Below are 19,534 nucleotides of genomic sequence, written 5' to 3' on the forward strand. Positions count from 1 at the left end.
ACTCATCTTTGTTGATAATCAAGCTTCAGTTTACAAAACTGACTTCTTGGAGTGTTTGTTTATGTGCACTTGGCTTCGTTTGGAAACACAACTCATCTCAACTCATCATTATAATTTTTTCAAATTCCAACACAAAATATAATAAACAATTCAACTTTTTCAAATCCCAAAACAACAATAATAATAATAATAATAATAATAATAATAAATAATATTCTAATAATATTTTATCAACTCAATTCAACTCAACACTTCAACATCCAAACGCACTCTTAATTCTTCTGTTTGGAGGACTCTTTTATAAAATGAAAATAATAAATTTACATATCTTTTCCAATTTTATTTTAAATAGAGAAATGATTTATACAGTCTTAGAGTATGTAAGTTTCGCATACTCTATTTGAATAAAATAGATAAACTTATAACTTACGAGTTACATGAAAAAAAAATATTTTTTTCTAATGAAATGCATGGATTTTGTACATCTTAAAACTTTATTTAGCATTACTCTATCAAATAAAAGACAGGTATGTAAAATTGAAGTTAGGAATGTAGAGATACAACCTCTAGAACCTGTAAGCTCGAACAATTATTTCAAGGGAAGTCCCTTTGTTTGCTCATGGGAAAATCGATCTCTGGGAGAAAATTTTAGATTCGTGAAATAAATAGGGCAATTTGTCTACTTTTAGACGGAAAACTTAGGTCTCGTTTGGACACATATAAGATATAGAATTTTAAAAATTTTAAAAAAAATTTATAATTTCATTTTCAAATATCACTCAAATACAAAATATTTTTTAATTTTAAATCTTCAACTTTTTTTATCTAATATTACCTAATAATTATTCAAACACAAAAACCAATACAATTTTTATAAACTTTAAAGCAAAACACAAAAATCAATACAAGTTTTACATATTTCAAAATAAAATTATATTCAAACAATTTTTTAACTTTTTTTCTCTCTCATTTTTTAAAACTCAATAAAACATATTAACTCAAATTATTTTATTATTATTGAAAGAATTATGAAATATTCTAAATTTCCAAACGAGAACTAAACATGCAAGTAGATAAATACGTCAAAGTTTCCTATATTAATGTCGAGATATATCTTATATGTTGTTGCCGTGCTACATAATTAGAAAACACATTTAACATAAAATGAATTAGATTAAGAGAATTAATAGGTTTATAAGAAAATTAAGAAATAAAATAAAATTGTTATAATTTTGTATCTCTTTTTATAAACTAAATATTTTTTTTCGGGAATAATTCTACATACAACTGTGAAGTGTATTACTGCTGCGTAATTGCTTTAAAAAAAGTGAAATTTACTATTAAAAAATTAATATTTTTCATGTGAATCTCATATTTTATTTTTTTTTTTTTTCAAAACGATTATACGATAATTGCACAATTCACGATTGTAAATATCTTTTCTCTTTTTCTCTCTTTCTAGGTGGGTCATAGCCATGAATGAAGCAAGATTTATAAGTTTAGAATGGCCGAATATTTTTTACTAGAATAAATAACTCAATTGAATTTCTTTTAAGAACACATCAACAAAATGAGATAATAAATAAATAAAGTGAGTAAAAATACAAGAAAACAAATAAATTTCGAAATTTCATTCTTCTAATAATTTTGAAAATTTTACATGTAAGCTTTTTATATATTATAGATGAATTATAGAAAAGAGATAATTATATGTAAACGATAAACTAAGATTTAGGTTACCTGAATAATATTATATGATAGTAAATTATATTAAAAGGATTAAGTAGCACATGAACTACATACTTAGTAGCAAGCTACCCAGTTAAATGTGATTTTTTTCATTAAATATATTTCCTTCAGATAATTATAAAATTTAAAACAGAATTAATATAATATTAAATTATAATTTTTTTCAAATTAAATATAATAGAAAAGAAAATTACTGGAGACCAAAAGCTAATTTTAATGATGACACAAAGGATCCACTTAATAAATTATAGACAATATATACACCCTTTAGTTTTTGACGTGAGAGTGGTTATATTATAAATTTGAAAAATTCTTGTTATCAGTCACTATTTACTATTCTACGTCCCACATCTTATAAAAAATAACTTCATATCTTATAAAAAAAATTATAAGTGTAAGGTGTGGGAGTAAATAGTAACTGATGCATAAAATTTCTCTATAAATTTATATGAGAAAAATGGTTAAAATTTGGAAAGAAAGACATGTAACTGAAGCATCCCCCAATAGCATATGAGAAAATTTTATAAGAGTAATTATACATATAATTGTGAAGTGCGTAAACATTACGTAATCGCTTTAAAAAATATTAGGGTTCATTATTAAGAAATTAATTTTTTTCATGTGAGTCTCATGTTTTATTCATTTTTTTCAAAGTGATTATGCGGCGGTTGCACAATTCATGATTGTAAATATTTTTTTTCATCTTAATAAGGGTCCGACTGTCTACCCAAAAAGCAGCCTTCCAATAGAAATGTGCCACGAACGCTTTCTATTTTAGCTACGTTGTGACCGCACCCTAGCAAAAAACCTCTCACACTTCCGAATCTCAGATCCTAGTCCCTTTGTTTCCCCCTCGCCCACCCCTAGCCCCCCTCTCGGACACCCTCGACAAAACTCAGAACAGAATCGCAGCAGCCCCTCGCCCACCTTTCAGCAAAACTTAGAACAAAATCGTTGTTGCTGTTTTTTTGCTGCTATAATGCCTATCTTTGATGATGAGAAATGCTGAAAGTTTGAATGACTCGAACTTGAGAATCCATGACATTTTTTAAGCTGATTTTGTTTGACCTTCGGTCTTTAGCTCCATCTAGATTCTTTGTTGATATAAAATTCATGCGTTTTTCAGGTTTTAGAATATGATACCCCAGAAAAACTGCTGTCAAATGAAGAAAGCACTTTCTCTAATATGGTTCAAAGTACAGGGACAGCAAATGCTCAATACTTACGCAGCTTGATACTTAGGGTAGAAGAAGAAAACTAGTTGGCAAGAGAGAAAAACCGAGTTGATAGATAGAGGAGATGGCTTGCCTCTTCCCTATGGGCTGCAGCTACCAAGTTTGTCGTTGCTGTTAGCCTTACCTCATCACAGAATGATCTTCAACGTTTTGAAAGAGGGTAGGAGATGTGTTTGTAGATTCAGCTTGGAGACTTTTCGAGAAAGGTTGAAGAAATATCGGCAGGAAAAAAAAAGGGCTTCAATCAATCTGGTGTAATTTCATGCTGGTTTGGTAGACTTACTGATGGGTCGTAATTCTAACTGAAGGTTGTTAAGGCCGAAAAGGCAGCCCGACCGGTTTAAAGCTAACTTGATAACATATTTGGTTTATTATTGTGAATATTGTAGGAACTATTTATTCTTCCTAAAATATTTTTATAATTTTCTTTTGAAGTGTGTAAAACTATTTAATACTACTATTTAAAAATTAAATAAAAAATAATAATGAAATAAAAAGTATAAGAATGGTGATTTCTCTTTCATTTATTTTCAAGAGGCATCGATTTTTATAAATAATTTAGATCTCTAATTTTTTTTTGAATTTTAAGATTTAGATTATAAGAGATATAAATATCATAATATTTATGGAATATTTCATATTTTTTAGAAATTCATTTGCACCTCAATTGAGTTGATCCAAGTTAGGGGTGATTTCAATCCGGTCTGGTCGGTCCTGAAGAGGTTTTGCAGACCAGACCAAACCTATTCGGTCTAGGGTTTTCCCACCCTGAACCGGACCGAAAAGCATAAAGACTGGTTCAGTCCGGTCCCATTCAGGATGGGCCGGTCCGGTCAGTCTTTCAGTCCTATGTAGTGAAAATAAAGAAAGTGTAACGAGCAAGAAATTGAATCATAGAGCAAAAGGAAAAAAAAAAAGGGCAAACAAAGAACACCTTCATTAGCAGTATTGCTATTGTTTGCTAGATTTATTTATAACAAAGGATATCTATTGAGTTTGTAATAAAAAAACCAAATAACCAACAAATACATCAACATTCAAAAGAATCAAAACAACAGGTTGCTAGTGGCCCAGTGCCCACAAGTTCTCAACAAATACAAAACACATAACAAATACATCAAGGATTCAAGATCAAAGATTCAAAACAAATTGCAATGTTTATAGTTTATAACCTTAGGCTTTAGGGGTTGCAAGTCGTGAAAGAGAGAGAGAGAGGGTACCAATCGGCTGTGAGCCCATTGCGACGGAGGGGACGCAGGGGCAAGAGGAGGGATCGTGGTGCTTAGGGTTTCGTACGAGGGAGGAGAGAATTGGGAAAAACTAGAAAGTAAAGATGAAGGCGGGGGGTTGGGACGATGGGTTATTAAACAAAACGGCGCAATTTGGTTTGAAATTGGACCCAAACAGCGCCCTTTCAGGGACGTTAAATTGAAAAAAAATAATTGGGTTGCGTGAAACGACGTCGTTTAGTGAGTCATTGACGCTGTTTCACACAACCCATTTATTTGTTTTGCTAGTGACTAAAACGGCATCGTTTAGGTCCAATTTTATACCAAACGAGGCCATTTCTGGGAAGGCAGCTCACATGTGTGTTTTTCACTTGTATTTTTCTAGCACATAAATTAATTAAAAAAATTATTTAAATTAGTAAAATTAAAATTAAAATTAAATAAACTATTTAATGTAGATTATTTAATTAACTCATGAAAAAATAATTAATGATAATTATATTTATGATGTTAAATGTTAATTAATAATTTGTTACTAACTTAGAGTATGTCAATGACTAAATGTATTATAATTTATGATTCTGTGAATCTATGATAATTTTCACTTTTTCAATATTTTAAACTTTTAATTTTTTACATTTTGTATATGTTATATGATTAATAAATCATTGTTTTAGGTATATGATTAATAAATCATTGTATTAGCCTATAAGCCTATTAGGTATATATAGTTATAGTGATATTAATACTATACTATTATACATATATTATGTTATAATCCTATAACTCTTAAAATATATTAATATATACTAATACTATATATTATACTATTATAATGTTACTGTTTCTACTATATATAGACTTATAGTGTGTGTATATATATTATAATGATATAGTGATATTAATACTATATATTATATAATAATACATTGATATAAATCATTACTAATACTATTATTACTATATACTATATTAATAATTTAATAGTGATATTAATACTATATAATAATATATGGTCATAGTCTCATAGACTCATAGTGATATTAATAATTCAATACTATATATAGATAGTAGACTTATAGACTTATAGTGATTTAGTTATAATTTATAATTATAGACTATAGTGATTTAGTTTAGTTATAATTATATTGATGATGCTAATTATTACTTTATTACTAACTGAAAGTATAGTAATGCGTAATGAGCCATATACAACTTTTAACATTATATATATAAAGCAATAAGCATAAATAATTTAATTATCCATAAATATTACATCCATAATTGAGAAAGATACATACTTAACATACTATTATAAATAAACATAAAATATTTAATTATCCATACTATTATAAATTTATAAATTATACATATATTATAATTTATACTATAACTCTTAATAGTATTAGTAATACATTAAAGAATATAATAATAGATTGATACTAAATATATATGATTATACTCTATAGACTTATAGTGATTAGTTATTAACTTATTATGATTAGTAAAACTATATAATATTATTAATATTAGACTATTAGTAATATAGTATAGCTATATATTAGTAATATTAGTTATAGTGATTTTGTATAAGTTATAACTATATTAGTATAACTATAGTCTATATTAGACTATTAATATTTATTTATTTATTTATACCATATTAGAATCTAGACTATTAGTATTAGTATAGATATTAGTATTAGTATAAAATTATAAATATTAGTATTAGTTAATAATTACTTAATGGTGAGTTAGTGATAGGATTAGATTAGATAGAAATTATATAAATATAAATTATAAAATAAATACATTTTTTTATTTTCATTCAATTCGGTTTGAAATGAAAAATTCCTGGATCGTAGACCGTACTGAATGAATTCGGTCCTATGTAATTCAGACCAGACCGACCGGGGTGAGAATCAGTCGGTCCGATCGCCTAGATCCAGCCATGTCTTTTACCGGTATTTCAAAACGCTGTCGTTTTACCAGGGACCAGGGTAAGGGTTTATTCTTCTGGATCCTTGTATCTCTGTGCGCCGTTTCATCCTCTCCTCCGTCTTACGAGCTGCTCTTTGCCTGACCGCCGCGGCGACGTACAGCTCTCTCTCCAATATTTCTCTGAAAACCTAAGTTCAAAAGGTGCGTTTCGCCTCGACTCATGCATTGTTTCCTGTTTTTGTGGTGTTTTCGTGTTCTCAAAACCGATTCTTCACAGTTTTGAAAGCACGAGGTGTATTTCCTGTCTCTGGTTTTTACTTTTTCTTCAAGCATGGTAGTTTGGTGTTCGCAAAACCAATAAACCATTTTGATTTATTAACTTGTGCGAATACTGAATTTGGGTCCACTTCCTTACGGTTGATTCATCACTCTTTCCGCATACGTGCTTCGATTCTGCACACTGAGTTCGGCATGTCAAAGGCTGGTACTAACGACCATTGAAATTATGCTGACCTTGTAGATAGTCAATTTCCTTCCTGCAATTATGAAATGTGATTTATTTTAGTTAATGCTATGGCTTAATTATCTTGTTTGGTGACTACATTGGTTTAATAGAAAAACTTTCTGATGACTATGAAATCCCTCATTTCTTTTTGTTCCTGTTTAATCTAAACTTTTTGGGAATTGAGTTTTGAGGGTACCAATTGTTTTGGTAAATATGACCAGAAAAATTGTTTGTAAATATGTGGTGCTGCTTTGGAAATGTATATGCCTCCGATCTGATCTTGCTCGTAGATTAGATTAGCTCGTATCCTTCAATTATCCTAATATAAACTGTTATCATCATTTTCTTCATTTATATTTTGCTATGTGCGCAATAGTTATTAGCCTGAACGTGTTATCACACAGTATTTACCCTAGATTTAGATCTTTTTTTTGGCTAATTTTTAGGCCTATTATTTAGTGACCTATCTATGGTTTCATTTCTTGTGAAGTATGGTGGATCAAGTTTGATTCGTTAGGGTTTGTGCAAGCCAGATCAAAAAATTTGTTGTCTCTTTGGCTCTCGTGGAATCTCATGCTTTGTGATTGAAGAATATATTGTTCTTGTTTTCCTGTTCCTGTTTTGGTCCATTTGATTACTTTGTGATCAGCTTGAATCAGAGCTTGGCTTGACTCGTTTGTTTAATGGAATCAAGCTGAGCATGGCCAATTTTAGTTGAGCTGAGCTTAAGCCATCATATAGATCTCTCGAGCTGTGCTTGAACAGTCAATACTCGGCTCCGCTTGGCTTGGCTCGATTACGGCCCTGACACCAATGCTTTCTTTATGATAGATGACAAGCGCTTGGACAAATATGAGCATTGCAATCATACATAGGGGTATAGAGAGGGAGTGGGAGAATCGGGTTGGAGTTGTGTATTATTTATTATTATTGGAGATTCTTGGTCACTCTTAGAAGATCTATACATCTGCTTAAATTCTGGAGAGGATGTGGAGATCAAATTTTATTTCAAATATTATTATAGCATTGGAGCATCTTGGAGCAAATGAGCAATGGAGCTTGTGGAGCACGGCTCACCTCGAGGATTGCTCTCTTGGTTTGCTTCATTGTTATGGTTTTGCTTTACTTTTAATATCATCAACAAAGTACATGTTGATGATACTTGACATCACAATCTATTGCAAGACTTTCTTTTAGACATTGAGAGATTGTTGTTTCTTCATTTATGAGATTTCTATTGTTTATACAGTAGGTAATCTGCACCATTTTGTGTGTCAAACATGAGTGGTCGTTTTTCTCGCACAATCTATGTTGGAAACCTGCCCTCAGATATAAGAGAATCAGAAATTGAAGATCTATTCTACAAGGTTTGGTTGTATACTTTTTTTTTTAAATAGTATTTTTTGGGTTATTGTGTATATGCTCCTTTAGTTTTTGGGTGAATTTCTTGTGTACACTGTTCTCATATTAAGCCTAAGAAATAACCATTTAAATCCTGACCAGTTAATTTAATTCACACATCATTGCGACTTGTATTGCTTTCTCTCTGATTTTTGCTAGCTTGGGCATTTGTTCATGTCCATATTATGCTACAGTCAGTATCATGTTGTTCATCTGATCCTCTTCATGTAAAGGATCTTTAATAGTTGTAGAAGTATGTTGGATCTGCTGTATGTAGCTCATGTAGTAAATGTCTCTTCTTTGGTTGTGCGACCAATTATAGCCTTTGGATAAAAAAGATTTCTGTTTCAGGAGCACTTTATATATGAAGTGCTTGCTTTCCTTGACACTCAGTGAAGGTGAATAGCTTCTTTGAATGCCCCACTAATTGACCAGTACATCTAGGGTTGGACTGATCTTGGAAGAGAGGTCTTTCTTTCTTGTTATGCAATAGCTTAGTTTGAAAAGCAAGAAGATGATGCCATAGGTCAAATGGCTGGGTGAGGTGAGAGTCATTCATTGCACCCATAGGAGAAAGGGATCATCTTCATTTACCGACCTACACTCTGGCGATAATAAGGGAACAAGATCTTACAAAACACACACACACACACACATCTATATTGACACACACACATGTAAAGTACAAGCTGCTTATCCACAAGTTATGCGTGGAATGCAAACACAAAGCTCTGAAAACTGACTTGAAAGTTACTTCTCAAAATTGACTTGAAAGTTTGGAATGAGGGAGTGTTTGGCAATGTGGGGAGACAGAAAAGCTATGTCTGGATGAATTGTGTACCTTTGAATTTGTTGAGGTGGAGAATGTGATGGATGTTGAAGAGAAAATGAGAAAGGATTTCATGAATGGTGAGGTTGAAAGGTTTACTTTCCTGGAGGACGTTTGTTGGAGACAAAAAATCAAGTGCCTTGTTGTTAAGAGGGGATAAGTGTACAATGTTTTTTTCACCAAGTGGCTAACTTCCTAAGGGATCTGCTGTGGGATGGTTCCCCCATTATAAAAAAAAACAAGAGAAGCAACTCCGACTCCTTGATGATAAATGGCTCAGAAATATCCAACTACCAAGAGATTGGTGACCATATTGTACAGTTCTAAATAGATGGTATGCTGAATAGTTTAACTGGAGGCCAAGTTGGATGGTGTCTTATCAAGAAAATAAATGTTGTTTTCCCTTTGCAGTATGGCCGTATATTGGATATTGAATTGAAGATTCCGCCCCGCCCTCCATGTTATTGTTTTGTGGAGGTACTCCTTGTAACTTGGTTTTTTGTTGGATTCATTTTAAAAAGATTATTTTTCAATATTCATTTTCCCTTTTGTTGTCAGTTTGATAATGCTCGGGATGCAGAAGATGCAATCAGGGGCCGTGATGGCTATAACTTTGATGGTTGTCGGTTGAGGGTAACGAGAGTCACCAATTAGCTTTTTGGGGTACATATCTTGCATTTTACTTGATTAGTTTCTCATTTGTTCTATGTGAAGGTTGAACTTGCCCATGGCGGTAGAGGGCCATCTTCAAGTGATCGTCGTGGTGGCTATGGTGGCGGCGGCGGCGGCGGAGGTGGCAGCAGTGGTGGTGGCCGATTTGGTATCTCACGCCATTCTGAATTTCGAGGTGAATTAATTAGGAGAGTAGTTTTTTGTTCCAAAATAGGTTTAGGAGAAAGTGAGGAAACTAATGCACAGTGCTTACATATTTATATCTTTTGACTTGGTACGGTTCAGGTGTACTAACAGTTCCGATCTGTGTTTGTATTTTCTTTACAGTTGTTGTCCGTGGGCTCCCTTCTTCTGCTTCCTGGCAAGATTTGAAGGTGTGGAAATCTTTTTCTCTAACAAGCAACTTGAATGATTTCCCCCATGCTGCTGCCAGGTAACTTTATGGTAAACTTGTTTCAGGATCATATGCGGAAAGCTGGTGATGTATGTTTTGCAGAGGTATCCCGTGACAGTGAAGGTATGCCTTATGCAAAATATGTTTCAATTAACTGTTTCGCAATCAGTGCCCACGTGATCTTTTATTGTTCACATGTGGTTTTATATTTACATCTTGGTTTTCTTTTTAGAGGATGGAAATGGATATGTGCTTTAGATTGGAAAATAGCTCTGCAGGCCTTCTTCATTATGTTTGTTGAGAAGTGTAAGGTCTATGGAAAAGATTAGAATGTCTCAAAATTTATTTTAAAAAAGGTGTCCTATGCGGGTAGTGGAATTATAGTTTGGGTTTTGCAGGTTGATGCCTTGTTCTTCTGTTCGGTCTATATAACAGAAGTGGTGAAATGAGATATTGTTGGTAGATATATAGAAGTATAGCTCATGAAGCTCTCTAGATCAAAGTTTTGAATACCGTACCGGACGCCGTACCGGTCAAGGCATTGGAACGAAATATTTCGGTATCGGTACCGTTTCGTGTACCGTTTCGGGATAGTCGATATATGAATAAATTATATATATAAATATATATAATTTATATTCAAAAATAATAGTTTATATATGAATAAATTATATATAAATACATATATATAAATTATAAATAGTCTAGTCTGAATTGGGATAAAAAAATGAGTTTGTAGTTTGAAAAAATGAAAAAAAATAAAGGCTGAAATATCTTCTGGTATGGGTCGAAATACAGGCCGAAATATAGGCCGGTACGGCTGGTATTTGGGCTGGTACGAAATATATGCAACACCTGTATCGGACCAGTGGCCGGTACGGCATATTTCGGCCGTACCGGACGGTATTTAAAACAGTGCTCTAGATTGTCTACACACCCACATTGCCTATTTGTCTGTATCAATTCAGTCTTATGCTTTGGGGATATGGGACCACGAGCAATCATCGTGGTACACATGATGGCTCATTTAACCTCTTCTCAATTATGTCTAAATGATTACATTTAACTTCTTAGTAGTTCTTATGCAAGCCTCTTTGCATTTCCACATAGTTGACATGGTTAATGATATTCTCGTCTAGTACTCACAATATGTAATTTCTCTCTCCAGGGACCTTTGGCCTTGTTGATTACACTAATTATGATGACATGAAATATGCTGTAAGTCATACAGAGAGCACTTAATTTGCTGAAATTGTGCTTCAGTCTGCTATGACTGCTGACTTGTCTGTTTTTCAGATTCGGAAGCTTGATGACACCGAATTCAGAAATCCTTGGGCAAGAGGTTACATTCGGGTAACCGTTTCTTTCTATCATTTTGATAACTTAGTTGGATCATTATTGTCTAAATTATATTTTGGGTCACTAACAGGTATGTTCCCTTTTGGCAACTAGAATTTATAATGTTCCAGTTTTGTTCCTGAAAACTTGGATTTTGATTGATATAGCACTTTAGATCCATTAGTTTTCTGGGTGGAATTGAAACATTTTAAATTCTCGTTATCAAATTGGTACCTGCCTTAAATTGTTAGGCCAAAAGTATTTTAGCCTTTATTTTATTCTCTATATGTTTGTGAATTGTTCATTTATCTTTACTCATCACTAAAAAATTCAATAATCTGCTAGTGCATCTTTGTTTCTTTAAAAATGCTTCCTTTATACTTTAAGCTGATTTATTGATCATACCCCCTTTTTCATGTTAAAAAAAAAAATGTTAGATTCCAAGGTCTGTTGACAGGAATAGAGCAGTTGAATATTTGTACATTGGGGGTGCCGATGCATATGGGTGAGCCTAAATGTTCATTCTTGTATTAAAGTTTGCTTTTACATATGGTGGGACAGGTCAAGAAGTACGAGGGCAGTCCCATAAGGAGCCGAAGTAGAAGCCGCAGCCGAAGCAGAAGTGAAAGGAGGGACAGGAGGTACTGACTTTCTTCAGTCAATTTCTTTCTGTTTCATGCCTTTGCATTTCTTATATATCCGATAATGTATTTTGTTTCTTTCTTCAGTATATCATTGGAACGCTCTATTTCTAGATCGGTATCAAGATCCAGATCTGCATCTCCTGTCAAATCTTCCAGGTACCTGGGATTTACTCACACCGGTTTATGTATGCCTTGTGGTGCTGTTCTATTACCCATATCAATGATATTAACTTCAAAACATGCAGGCCAAGATCAAGATCAAGGTCAGGATCTCCTCTCCAGGTAATTGAACTCTAGGATTGCTTCGCAAAATTATATGTTGCATGCATGTTGGTACTTAGTTACTTTAGTAGGAGTGGCAACAGTGTGACCATTCATCTCCTTAGAACTTAGGCAGTGACTGCCCAAAACCAGACATGGTCGAGTATTAAAATGTCTCTTTGGCTGGCTGCATTGGGATGTATCTTTCCCGTAAATGTTTTGGCCTGATGATGTTTGGAACACCTAATTAGTTGATTTTGACTTTACCTTGTGCGTGTAGGATCCTCCGATGATGAACATTCTGTCATTTCCATATTTCACTTGTATCATCAGTTATTTATTTTCCTGTCTTTTCAGTGCTGTTCCTTTTATAAAAATAATTATTTCTTTTTCTTAAATCTGTTATGTATCAGAAATCTTTTGTCATTCATGGTTGTTAGTCTTTTTTTCTTTCTTTTCTTATTTTTTTTTTTTGAAAAAAAAAAAAGGAATAATGGCAATGGTTAGATTTGCTTGCCATGCTTTGAATGGAACAACAACATGATAGTTAAAAGATAATAAATATCATTTTTCTTTTTGAGTAATGCTACTCGTCATTCTTTTATTCATCATCTTCTCACCATCCCATAATATGAGATTAAATGATTGAGAAACTATTTGTTAAGTTCTACTTGTTTATCAATCATTTGATGCCACATCAAGGGATGTTGAGAGGATGATAGTTTTGATAAATATCAATTTTCTTTCTTAAAACTTCTATGTTTGTCTGTGTATTCTTCTTGGTTCTTAGACACCAAAACCCATCTTTATTTTCACCGATCAAAATAATGATTGGAAAAAGGGTAGAAGTAAAAAGGAAATTCGACTTCACATTTTCTGAACCTCCTTTTTCATGTAGAAATTACTTAATGAAATGTTCTGGATGTCTTATGGAAGCTTAATCTCTTTTCAGGCACGGTCAGATAGTGGCTGATTTCCATGCAAGCAATGTCAAAACTCTTCCAGACATATATGGTAGAGTTTGAGGAGAAACTTTGCTAGGTTTTACATGGAATTAGCTGGAATCGATTAATGATAATCCTTGATAGACTAGGTGTTGACTGTATGACTTGAATCATAAATTGCTTATTTTGCCATTTTCATTCTACTCAAGCTAGTATCTGCAAGGTATGTGTACGCTGTCTTTTAGGCCACTATCCAGGAGATTTCCGACTTTTATCATACTATTGTGAATGGAAATTCCGTTGGCTTGCAAATCTAATGTTTGTCGATTTTTTCTTAATAATATATTCTGGATGTGATAATAATCTGTGATTTCAACCTTGAAAAGATCTTTAAAGATGGGTCTTGAAGGTCTATCAAACTTGTGTATTTTCCTTTCAAATACACAAGTTTGAAAACCTCTATGGCACCCTACACGACTGCAGCATTTATCAGTTGCCAGTTAACATCCTTTATGGGAAATAAACATTGTGCATCCAAGTTAAACCTAATCTTCTGCTCCAAGGCTGTTTAAAGTCTGGCTGGCTGCTGAACATGGTGATTTGCATAGGGACAGTTTGATTGGATGAAAATTATAAAAGCCAAATTGACAAATCTTGTTATACAAACTATAAAAAAAAAAAAAAAAAAACTATGTAAGGACAAAATCGGTTTATCAGAATTTGTAGAAAAGGTAATAAGAAAATGATATAAATTAATTTATTTTATGATAAAATGGCATTTATCATTTCCTTCTCTTGTGAAATATATGGTTATGAGCTATCGTTCTTCGGCTTATAATTAGAAGTACTCACATTGATTTTCATATATCGATAACCGATTAGACGATTGTAGTCTTTAACTTTGAAAAAAATGAAGGATTTTCATAAAGTAATTGAAAAGAAATCTATTTGTAATCTTGTTTATTGACATAACAAATTCATTATTATTATTATTATTGATTTCCATTTGCATCAACTAATTGCATAAAAAGTACTTAAATTTAGCATTTTATAACTTATATAATAAATTATACACTAAGTAGTTTGTTAATTTATAGGATGCTTCTACTCAAACTCATGAGTTTGCCCCCTCAAATTTACCACCGGTGCAAATTATATATTTTATTTTTATTTTTTTTTTCAAATATTTTTAAACGTCTTTAAAAAAAAATATACAACTTCACTAATAATTATTCTCTTAACCATTAAGAAAAAATAAAAAATAAAAAAAATATCTGTTCGGTAGCTTTGAGGAGATAAACTCATAGAGTCAAATATCATTTTTTCTTGTTTATATGCTAATTTTTAAATCGTATAATTTATATAATTAAAATATAATTAAGATGTTAACTTCCATAAGAAGTGTAGACAACATGGTCGATGCATGTGGGCCCAGGTCGTCGAGAAACGTACGTGGCACTTGAAGCAAAGGGTATGAGAGCCTGATCAGTGGGACCTACTTGCCATTTATATCCCAACATACGTTAACCATTTTACATATAATAAAAATATTTAAATAGTGAATTGAAATGAGATAAAATGAGATAAAAATTAAGAGTTGAATAAAATTTCATTTTAATATTATTTTTATTTTAAGATTTAAAAAAATTGAATTGTTTATTATATTTTATCTAAGAATTTAAAAAAATTAATCTTATTTAGATAAAATGAAATGATATGGATTGGATTGCAGTCTCAATCCAAACAAGGCCAAACTTCTCTTAGCTTGTTCTGATCATTGGCGAGTACTTCTGTTTTTTCGTTAATTATCTCGTGATTAATTAGTTATTTTCACCATCTCCTTGTCATCCCAACCTTCAAGCAAAGAACAATAGAAAATGATCAATTTAAAGAAACTTCAAATCTTTGTACCATAATTAAATAATTCAAGTATTTTGGCTTGAGTATTACTGTTTTCTACCGGGTGCATATATGACCCTTAAAAAATTTTTCTCATCAGTAACTATTCATTATCTCACACTCCACACTTTATGAAAAACACCCCACACCCTATAAAAAAAAGAAAAAAAAAAATTCCACGCCATGTGTAGAGTGTGTGATCATGTGAATAGTTGCTGATTTGTAGTAAAACTCATGATCCTTATTCTTGCAACAATCTCAATTGTATTAGAGGAACCGAAGATTGGATAATGTGGATTTTAAATTTGTTCATTTTTTTTAAATTAGTGCGTGAGACTTAAACACCTTAAAATTGTATCGTCATTACAATATATATATATATATATATATATATATATATATATATATAACTTTCTTGCACCAAAGAGAAAACATCACGAATCACATGAAATATTACTCTAAGGTAATTTAGTTCAACATGATTTCAAGGCTACAATTATAATCACATCTCTAAGATCTGCAAATTAAATTAAATTTGTGCTTAGAATTCATGCTTACATCTGATCATGACATGATATAGTACTCTAAATTCAGGACCAATAAATTATAATAATATTGATGCTTTATTTTTCTACTTTCCTGAGTCTACGAATCGCCTTCATGTGCTAGTATACCTTTTTATCCCACTGAATGTCTAGCAGCCCCGCCGAGTCTTCTTTTTAGCTAGTCAGCTCTGTTAATGCCTTACTAAAAACTAGATCTGATAAAAGATAAAAAAGAAAAAAAGTTAAAGCAAGCCAAAGCTATACATCCTTCATTGTCTCTATCTTCATGCATGTTCCTTGCCCCTTGCTTTGTAATTTCCGGTCTTTCACTTTCAGAATTGATGAGTCATGCAGGCTTGCAGCTTATTCCTTTCATGGATTCCATTGCTCCAAAGATCTCTTTCACCCACATGTATTGTACTGATCACTTTGATTTGTAGGGCCAGCGCCCTGCGCGCCCGATCCACTTTTTTTCTTAAGGTATTTGCAAAAAGTGTCCAGGATATTCATCATTTTGTGCAGTCAGGCATGCACATTCATTATCTAGTCATAACTTAGCAAAATACTGTGGAACTGGTCATGTGGTGGTGGTGGGTCAATGTCAGTGAGCTGGGAAGAAAAGTGTTGAGGAATCTCTTTGCAGTTTACCTTCCAAAATTCTAACTTTGCTCATCTTCTCTTCACACCAATGCATTTGTTCTTCATTTATTTCTTTCATTCTCAGAACCCTAGACACCACTTTCAGATCTATTAGACCCATTAATATCTCCATCTCTTCATCTACCTTCAGCCTTGATCTTTTTCTCAAGCATTTCCATGCACCGCGAAGATCTTTAAGCTTTGTCTTCTTCTGTGTACAGTTAAGAAAGACAGGTACTACTACATATTAAAATTTGGACAAAATATATATATATATATATATATATATATATATATATATATATATATGATGCCTTTGATACTAATGCATGCATGTTTTGATTTATGATCGAAAGGAGGTGGCAGCAAATGCAGGCTTACTTTTTGATTAACCTTCTTCACCAGATTGAGAAGAGTTGGATCAATTGAACCTTTTCTGTTTCTCCTAAAAAATGCTGATATAATTTGGCATGGTTTTTGCTTGTCAGCCTTGAGAAAATTCATGAAAGTTCTGATTCCGTCCTCCATTATAAGAAGAAACTCTGCTGATGAAATTCTTGATCCAAAACCATCCTGCTTTTGGTCGTCTTCTGAATCTTTTAAGACAAACATCATTAAGAAAAAGAAAAAGATTTCGTATCAATGAAGTTAAAAGTGATCAATTTCCTTAATAATTAAGTTTATACCTCGGTATTCTGGCACCAGAAGCAGCTTTGGTGCTAAAAGCCTCATCCTTGCATAAACCTCAGGTCTCCGGCCTTGCTCATAAGGTTCATTCTCTACATATCTCTGTAAAAGAACTTGAAATTGCTGAAACTCTTGAGCAACATGGGCAGGACAGCCGGGGTCATGATCCTGGCGGGAAGCTCTCTTCTGCTGAAAATACTTGTAGTTCCAATTGAGAGCTTCCCATGTTAAGCAAATCTGTGCAACATAGGCTGCCTCCAGTTCCTGATATGGGTTCTGCCGGATATCTGATGCCGGCGGCGGCCTTTTGTTCATCGTTGCAAACTTATGAACAAGTCTCTCTGATATTGATCTCGGACACACTTGAATAGACCTAAGTGATTCTGAAGTAGAAAGAATTATTCCAAAAGATCATGAGAATTACATTATAATGTCAAAATCTCGACAAAATTATACATAGAAAGTGAAAATACCTGTTTCCTGAAGCTTTTGTGCACTGATTCTATCGAGGAATGTCATTTCTTCATCATATTTTTGAAACACTGTGTAAGATTCCCACTTGGGGCAACTCCTCCGAGATGAAGAAGAAAATGGATCTTCAGTTCCTGAATCCCTGCAATTAATCGAGCTTCTCCACTCAGATGAGCTCTTAGATGTAGAACCAACGGTGCAGGAGTCGCCAAAGATCTCATCATGATCATCATCATCCTTCTCTTGAACTAGAAACTTCTTTGTCTCCAACTTATTGGGTGGTTCAAAAATCAAGAATTCCTGATCTTTTCTTTCACTACGAAAGTGACGATCTTCTGCAACACAGCATTAGCAAAGACGACCATGTCGTATCAGAAAGTAGTACTGCTATATACATGTGACTCTGTGAGTATGTAACAAACTTAGATGCTATCTAGACATGACGCATGCATGCAATTACCATGATCTGGGTTTTTGTCCTTGTCCTGATCCAATTCACTTTTTCGTAGGTTTATGCTTATTGGCATGGATGTGGTGGGCCTGCTCTGATTTGGATCCGATTTGAGAATAACCGAATCAGCATCTTTAATGTCTCTTGTAGGGAGTAATTCCTCCACGAACACATCTTCAACTTCATCTTCAGATTCCGAACCTCGGGAAGATTCATGAACAGACAGCGTTTCACTTGGGGTTATGAATTCTTCAGAAAGAGTTTTAAACCTCTGAGATTGGCTTCTTAATGACAGTACTGGCGCTTCACCGCCATGAATGATGTCAGCCACAAGAGGATCATCTTTCTCAGTGCATTCAGCATGATGAACATACCTTTCTTCTTCTTCTTCTTGGTCTACCTCTTCTTCCTCGGAGAGTAAGTGATACTCGTATCCATTTTCGTTTCTGCAACACAAAAGAATCGAGAAAAGAAAAAACAAGCAAGGATATGCATACTGTGAGAAATGAAAAGGGATATATATATATATATATAGAGAGAGAGAGAGAGAGAGAGAGAGAGAGAGAGAGAGAGATGTTGATAAGTATAGACCTCTGAATTAATGGATTGCTGCGAAGAAAATGGAAGAGCTTGAGGAGCAGAAGGGTGGAGCAGTAAAGGAAGAGGAAAAGAAGGTGGAAGGAGCTTGAGACATTGTAGAATAGCCTAACAAGAGCTTCCTCCTTCGAACATGGCATTTTCTTCCTTCCAAATTTGAGTTCCAAAGCACTGATCTTACACAAAGCAAAAGCAGACTCACAGAGCCAAGAAAATAAATAAATAAATAACAAAGGCAGAGAGAGAGAGAGTCCCAGAAAAAAGTGTGCTCTTTGCCTTTGGACGACGTTGCTGCCTTTCATATCGTGTCATGATCTCTTCCTTGTCGGTCAATCTCACGTAAAGCAAAATGTCAAATACCTCCCTACAATGTTGTCCATCAGTACCCTAATCATGTTTCAAACATTATGTCCTCGAACAAGGGTAAACGTGTCATTTAATTAACTGAATGTACAGCTCTAATCATGTACATTATTTGCTTGGCCATGGGACATGCATACATATCCTATATATTTTCTTATTTTTAATTCATTTTATTCCTAAATTGGGAATAATTTATTTTGGAGTAATGTCATGCACCGCATTTTTATTCATTTTCTTCCCTCAGTATAAAATATCGCATTTTTACCATTTTAGATCATCCACTTTTTATTTAAAGAAAAAAATCAAAAGTTTTTTTTTTTTTTTTTAGTGGGTGAGGTGATTTTGAACTCTATACCTCATTTTTGGAAACTGGGGTTATACCAATCAGGCTACAGGACTATCCGTTAAAAAAAAAAAAAATTCAAAAGTTGATAGACAATATCACTAGAGCATCTTCATTGACTTGACTAAAATTGAAGGATAGCTAAAATTTAGATAATCTGTGCCAAAAAGACTCCACATTGGATTGGACATCTCTAAAACAATTTAGATTTCAGCTACAGTGCTTCACCAAATATAGCTAACTATAAATATTACTTCATCAAACATTAAAATACTAGTTTCTTACTCCAAGCAAATAAATTAAATTAATTAGAATATAATTGACATTAACATTTAGAATATAATTATTATTAACATTTAATTGGTATAATTACAAAATGTGATAAAAATAAATTAAA

At 32.9% G+C, this 19,534-nt stretch overlaps 2 protein-coding genes across 6 annotated transcripts; one reads left to right on the top strand and one right to left on the bottom strand.

The window, feature by feature from the left end:
- Positions 1-6,127: 6,127 nt before the first annotated feature.
- LOC121245093 (serine/arginine-rich splicing factor SR34A-like) lies at positions 6,128-13,454 on the top strand. Of its 4 annotated transcripts, none has more exons than XM_041143390.1 (14): positions 6,171-6,355; positions 7,491-7,755; positions 7,909-8,026; positions 9,301-9,366; positions 9,448-9,522; positions 9,604-9,736; positions 9,889-9,935; positions 10,021-10,078; positions 11,124-11,173; positions 11,252-11,308; positions 11,855-11,934; positions 12,022-12,093; positions 12,183-12,219; positions 13,151-13,454. In XM_041143390.1, the coding sequence occupies exons 3-14, from the start codon at positions 7,940-7,942 to the stop codon at positions 13,169-13,171; spliced, it is 783 nt and encodes a 260-aa protein (XP_040999324.1). In that variant the 5' UTR covers positions 6,171-6,355; positions 7,491-7,755; positions 7,909-7,939; the 3' UTR covers positions 13,172-13,454. The 4 variants fall into 4 exon arrangements, with proteins under 4 accessions (XP_040999323.1, XP_040999324.1, XP_040999325.1 ...); XM_041143391.1 differs by having other exon boundaries at positions 7,684-7,755; XM_041143389.1 differs by lacking the exon at positions 7,491-7,755 and having other exon boundaries at positions 6,128-6,355; positions 7,912-8,026.
- A 2,105-nt stretch (positions 13,455-15,559) lies between these two features.
- LOC121245092 lies at positions 15,560-18,708 on the bottom strand. Of its 2 annotated transcripts, none has more exons than XM_041143387.1 (6): positions 18,426-18,708; positions 17,844-18,280; positions 17,386-17,715; positions 16,912-17,295; positions 16,607-16,821; positions 15,560-16,436 (listed from the first exon to the last, which is right to left on the bottom strand). In XM_041143387.1, exons 1-6 carry the CDS (start codon positions 18,569-18,571, stop codon positions 16,188-16,190), a joined length of 1,761 nt encoding a protein of 586 aa, XP_040999321.1. In that variant the 5' UTR covers positions 18,572-18,708; the 3' UTR covers positions 15,560-16,187. The 2 variants fall into 2 exon arrangements, with proteins under 2 accessions (XP_040999321.1, XP_040999320.1); XM_041143386.1 differs by having other exon boundaries at positions 17,386-17,718; positions 18,426-18,707.
- Positions 18,709-19,534: the final 826 nt, after the last annotated feature.

This window comes from Juglans microcarpa x Juglans regia, chromosome 8S, assembly GCF_004785595.1.
Source record: "Juglans microcarpa x Juglans regia isolate MS1-56 chromosome 8S, Jm3101_v1.0, whole genome shotgun sequence".
Classification (NCBI taxonomy): Eukaryota; Viridiplantae; Streptophyta; class Magnoliopsida; order Fagales; family Juglandaceae; genus Juglans; species Juglans microcarpa x Juglans regia.

What these genes read in the sequence shown, in the direction of transcription:
- LOC121245092 (XM_041143386.1), bottom strand. Translation starts at nt 18,571, where the DNA reads ATGCCATGTTCGAAGGAGGAAGCTCTTGTTAGGCTATTCTACAATGTC. An exon ending in ACAAAAGCTTCAGGAAACAG is followed by an intron (nt 17,296 to 17,385) that starts GTATTTTCACTT and finishes TTTCTACTTCAG; the next exon opens with AATCACTTAGGTCTATTCAA. An exon ending in TGAAGAAGGTTAATCAAAAA is followed by an intron (nt 16,437 to 16,606) that starts GTAAGCCTGCAT and finishes AACTGTACACAG; the next exon opens with AAGAAGACAAAGCTTAAAGA.
- LOC121245093 (XM_041143389.1), top strand. Translation starts at nt 7,940, where the DNA reads ATGAGTGGTCGTTTTTCTCGCACAATCTATGTTGGAAACCTGCCCTCA. An exon ending in ATGATGACATGAAATATGCT is followed by an intron (nt 11,174 to 11,251) that starts GTAAGTCATACA and finishes TCTGTTTTTCAG; the next exon opens with ATTCGGAAGCTTGATGACAC. An exon ending in GGGCAAGAGGTTACATTCGG is followed by an intron (nt 11,309 to 11,854) that starts GTAACCGTTTCT and finishes ATGGTGGGACAG; the next exon opens with GTCAAGAAGTACGAGGGCAG.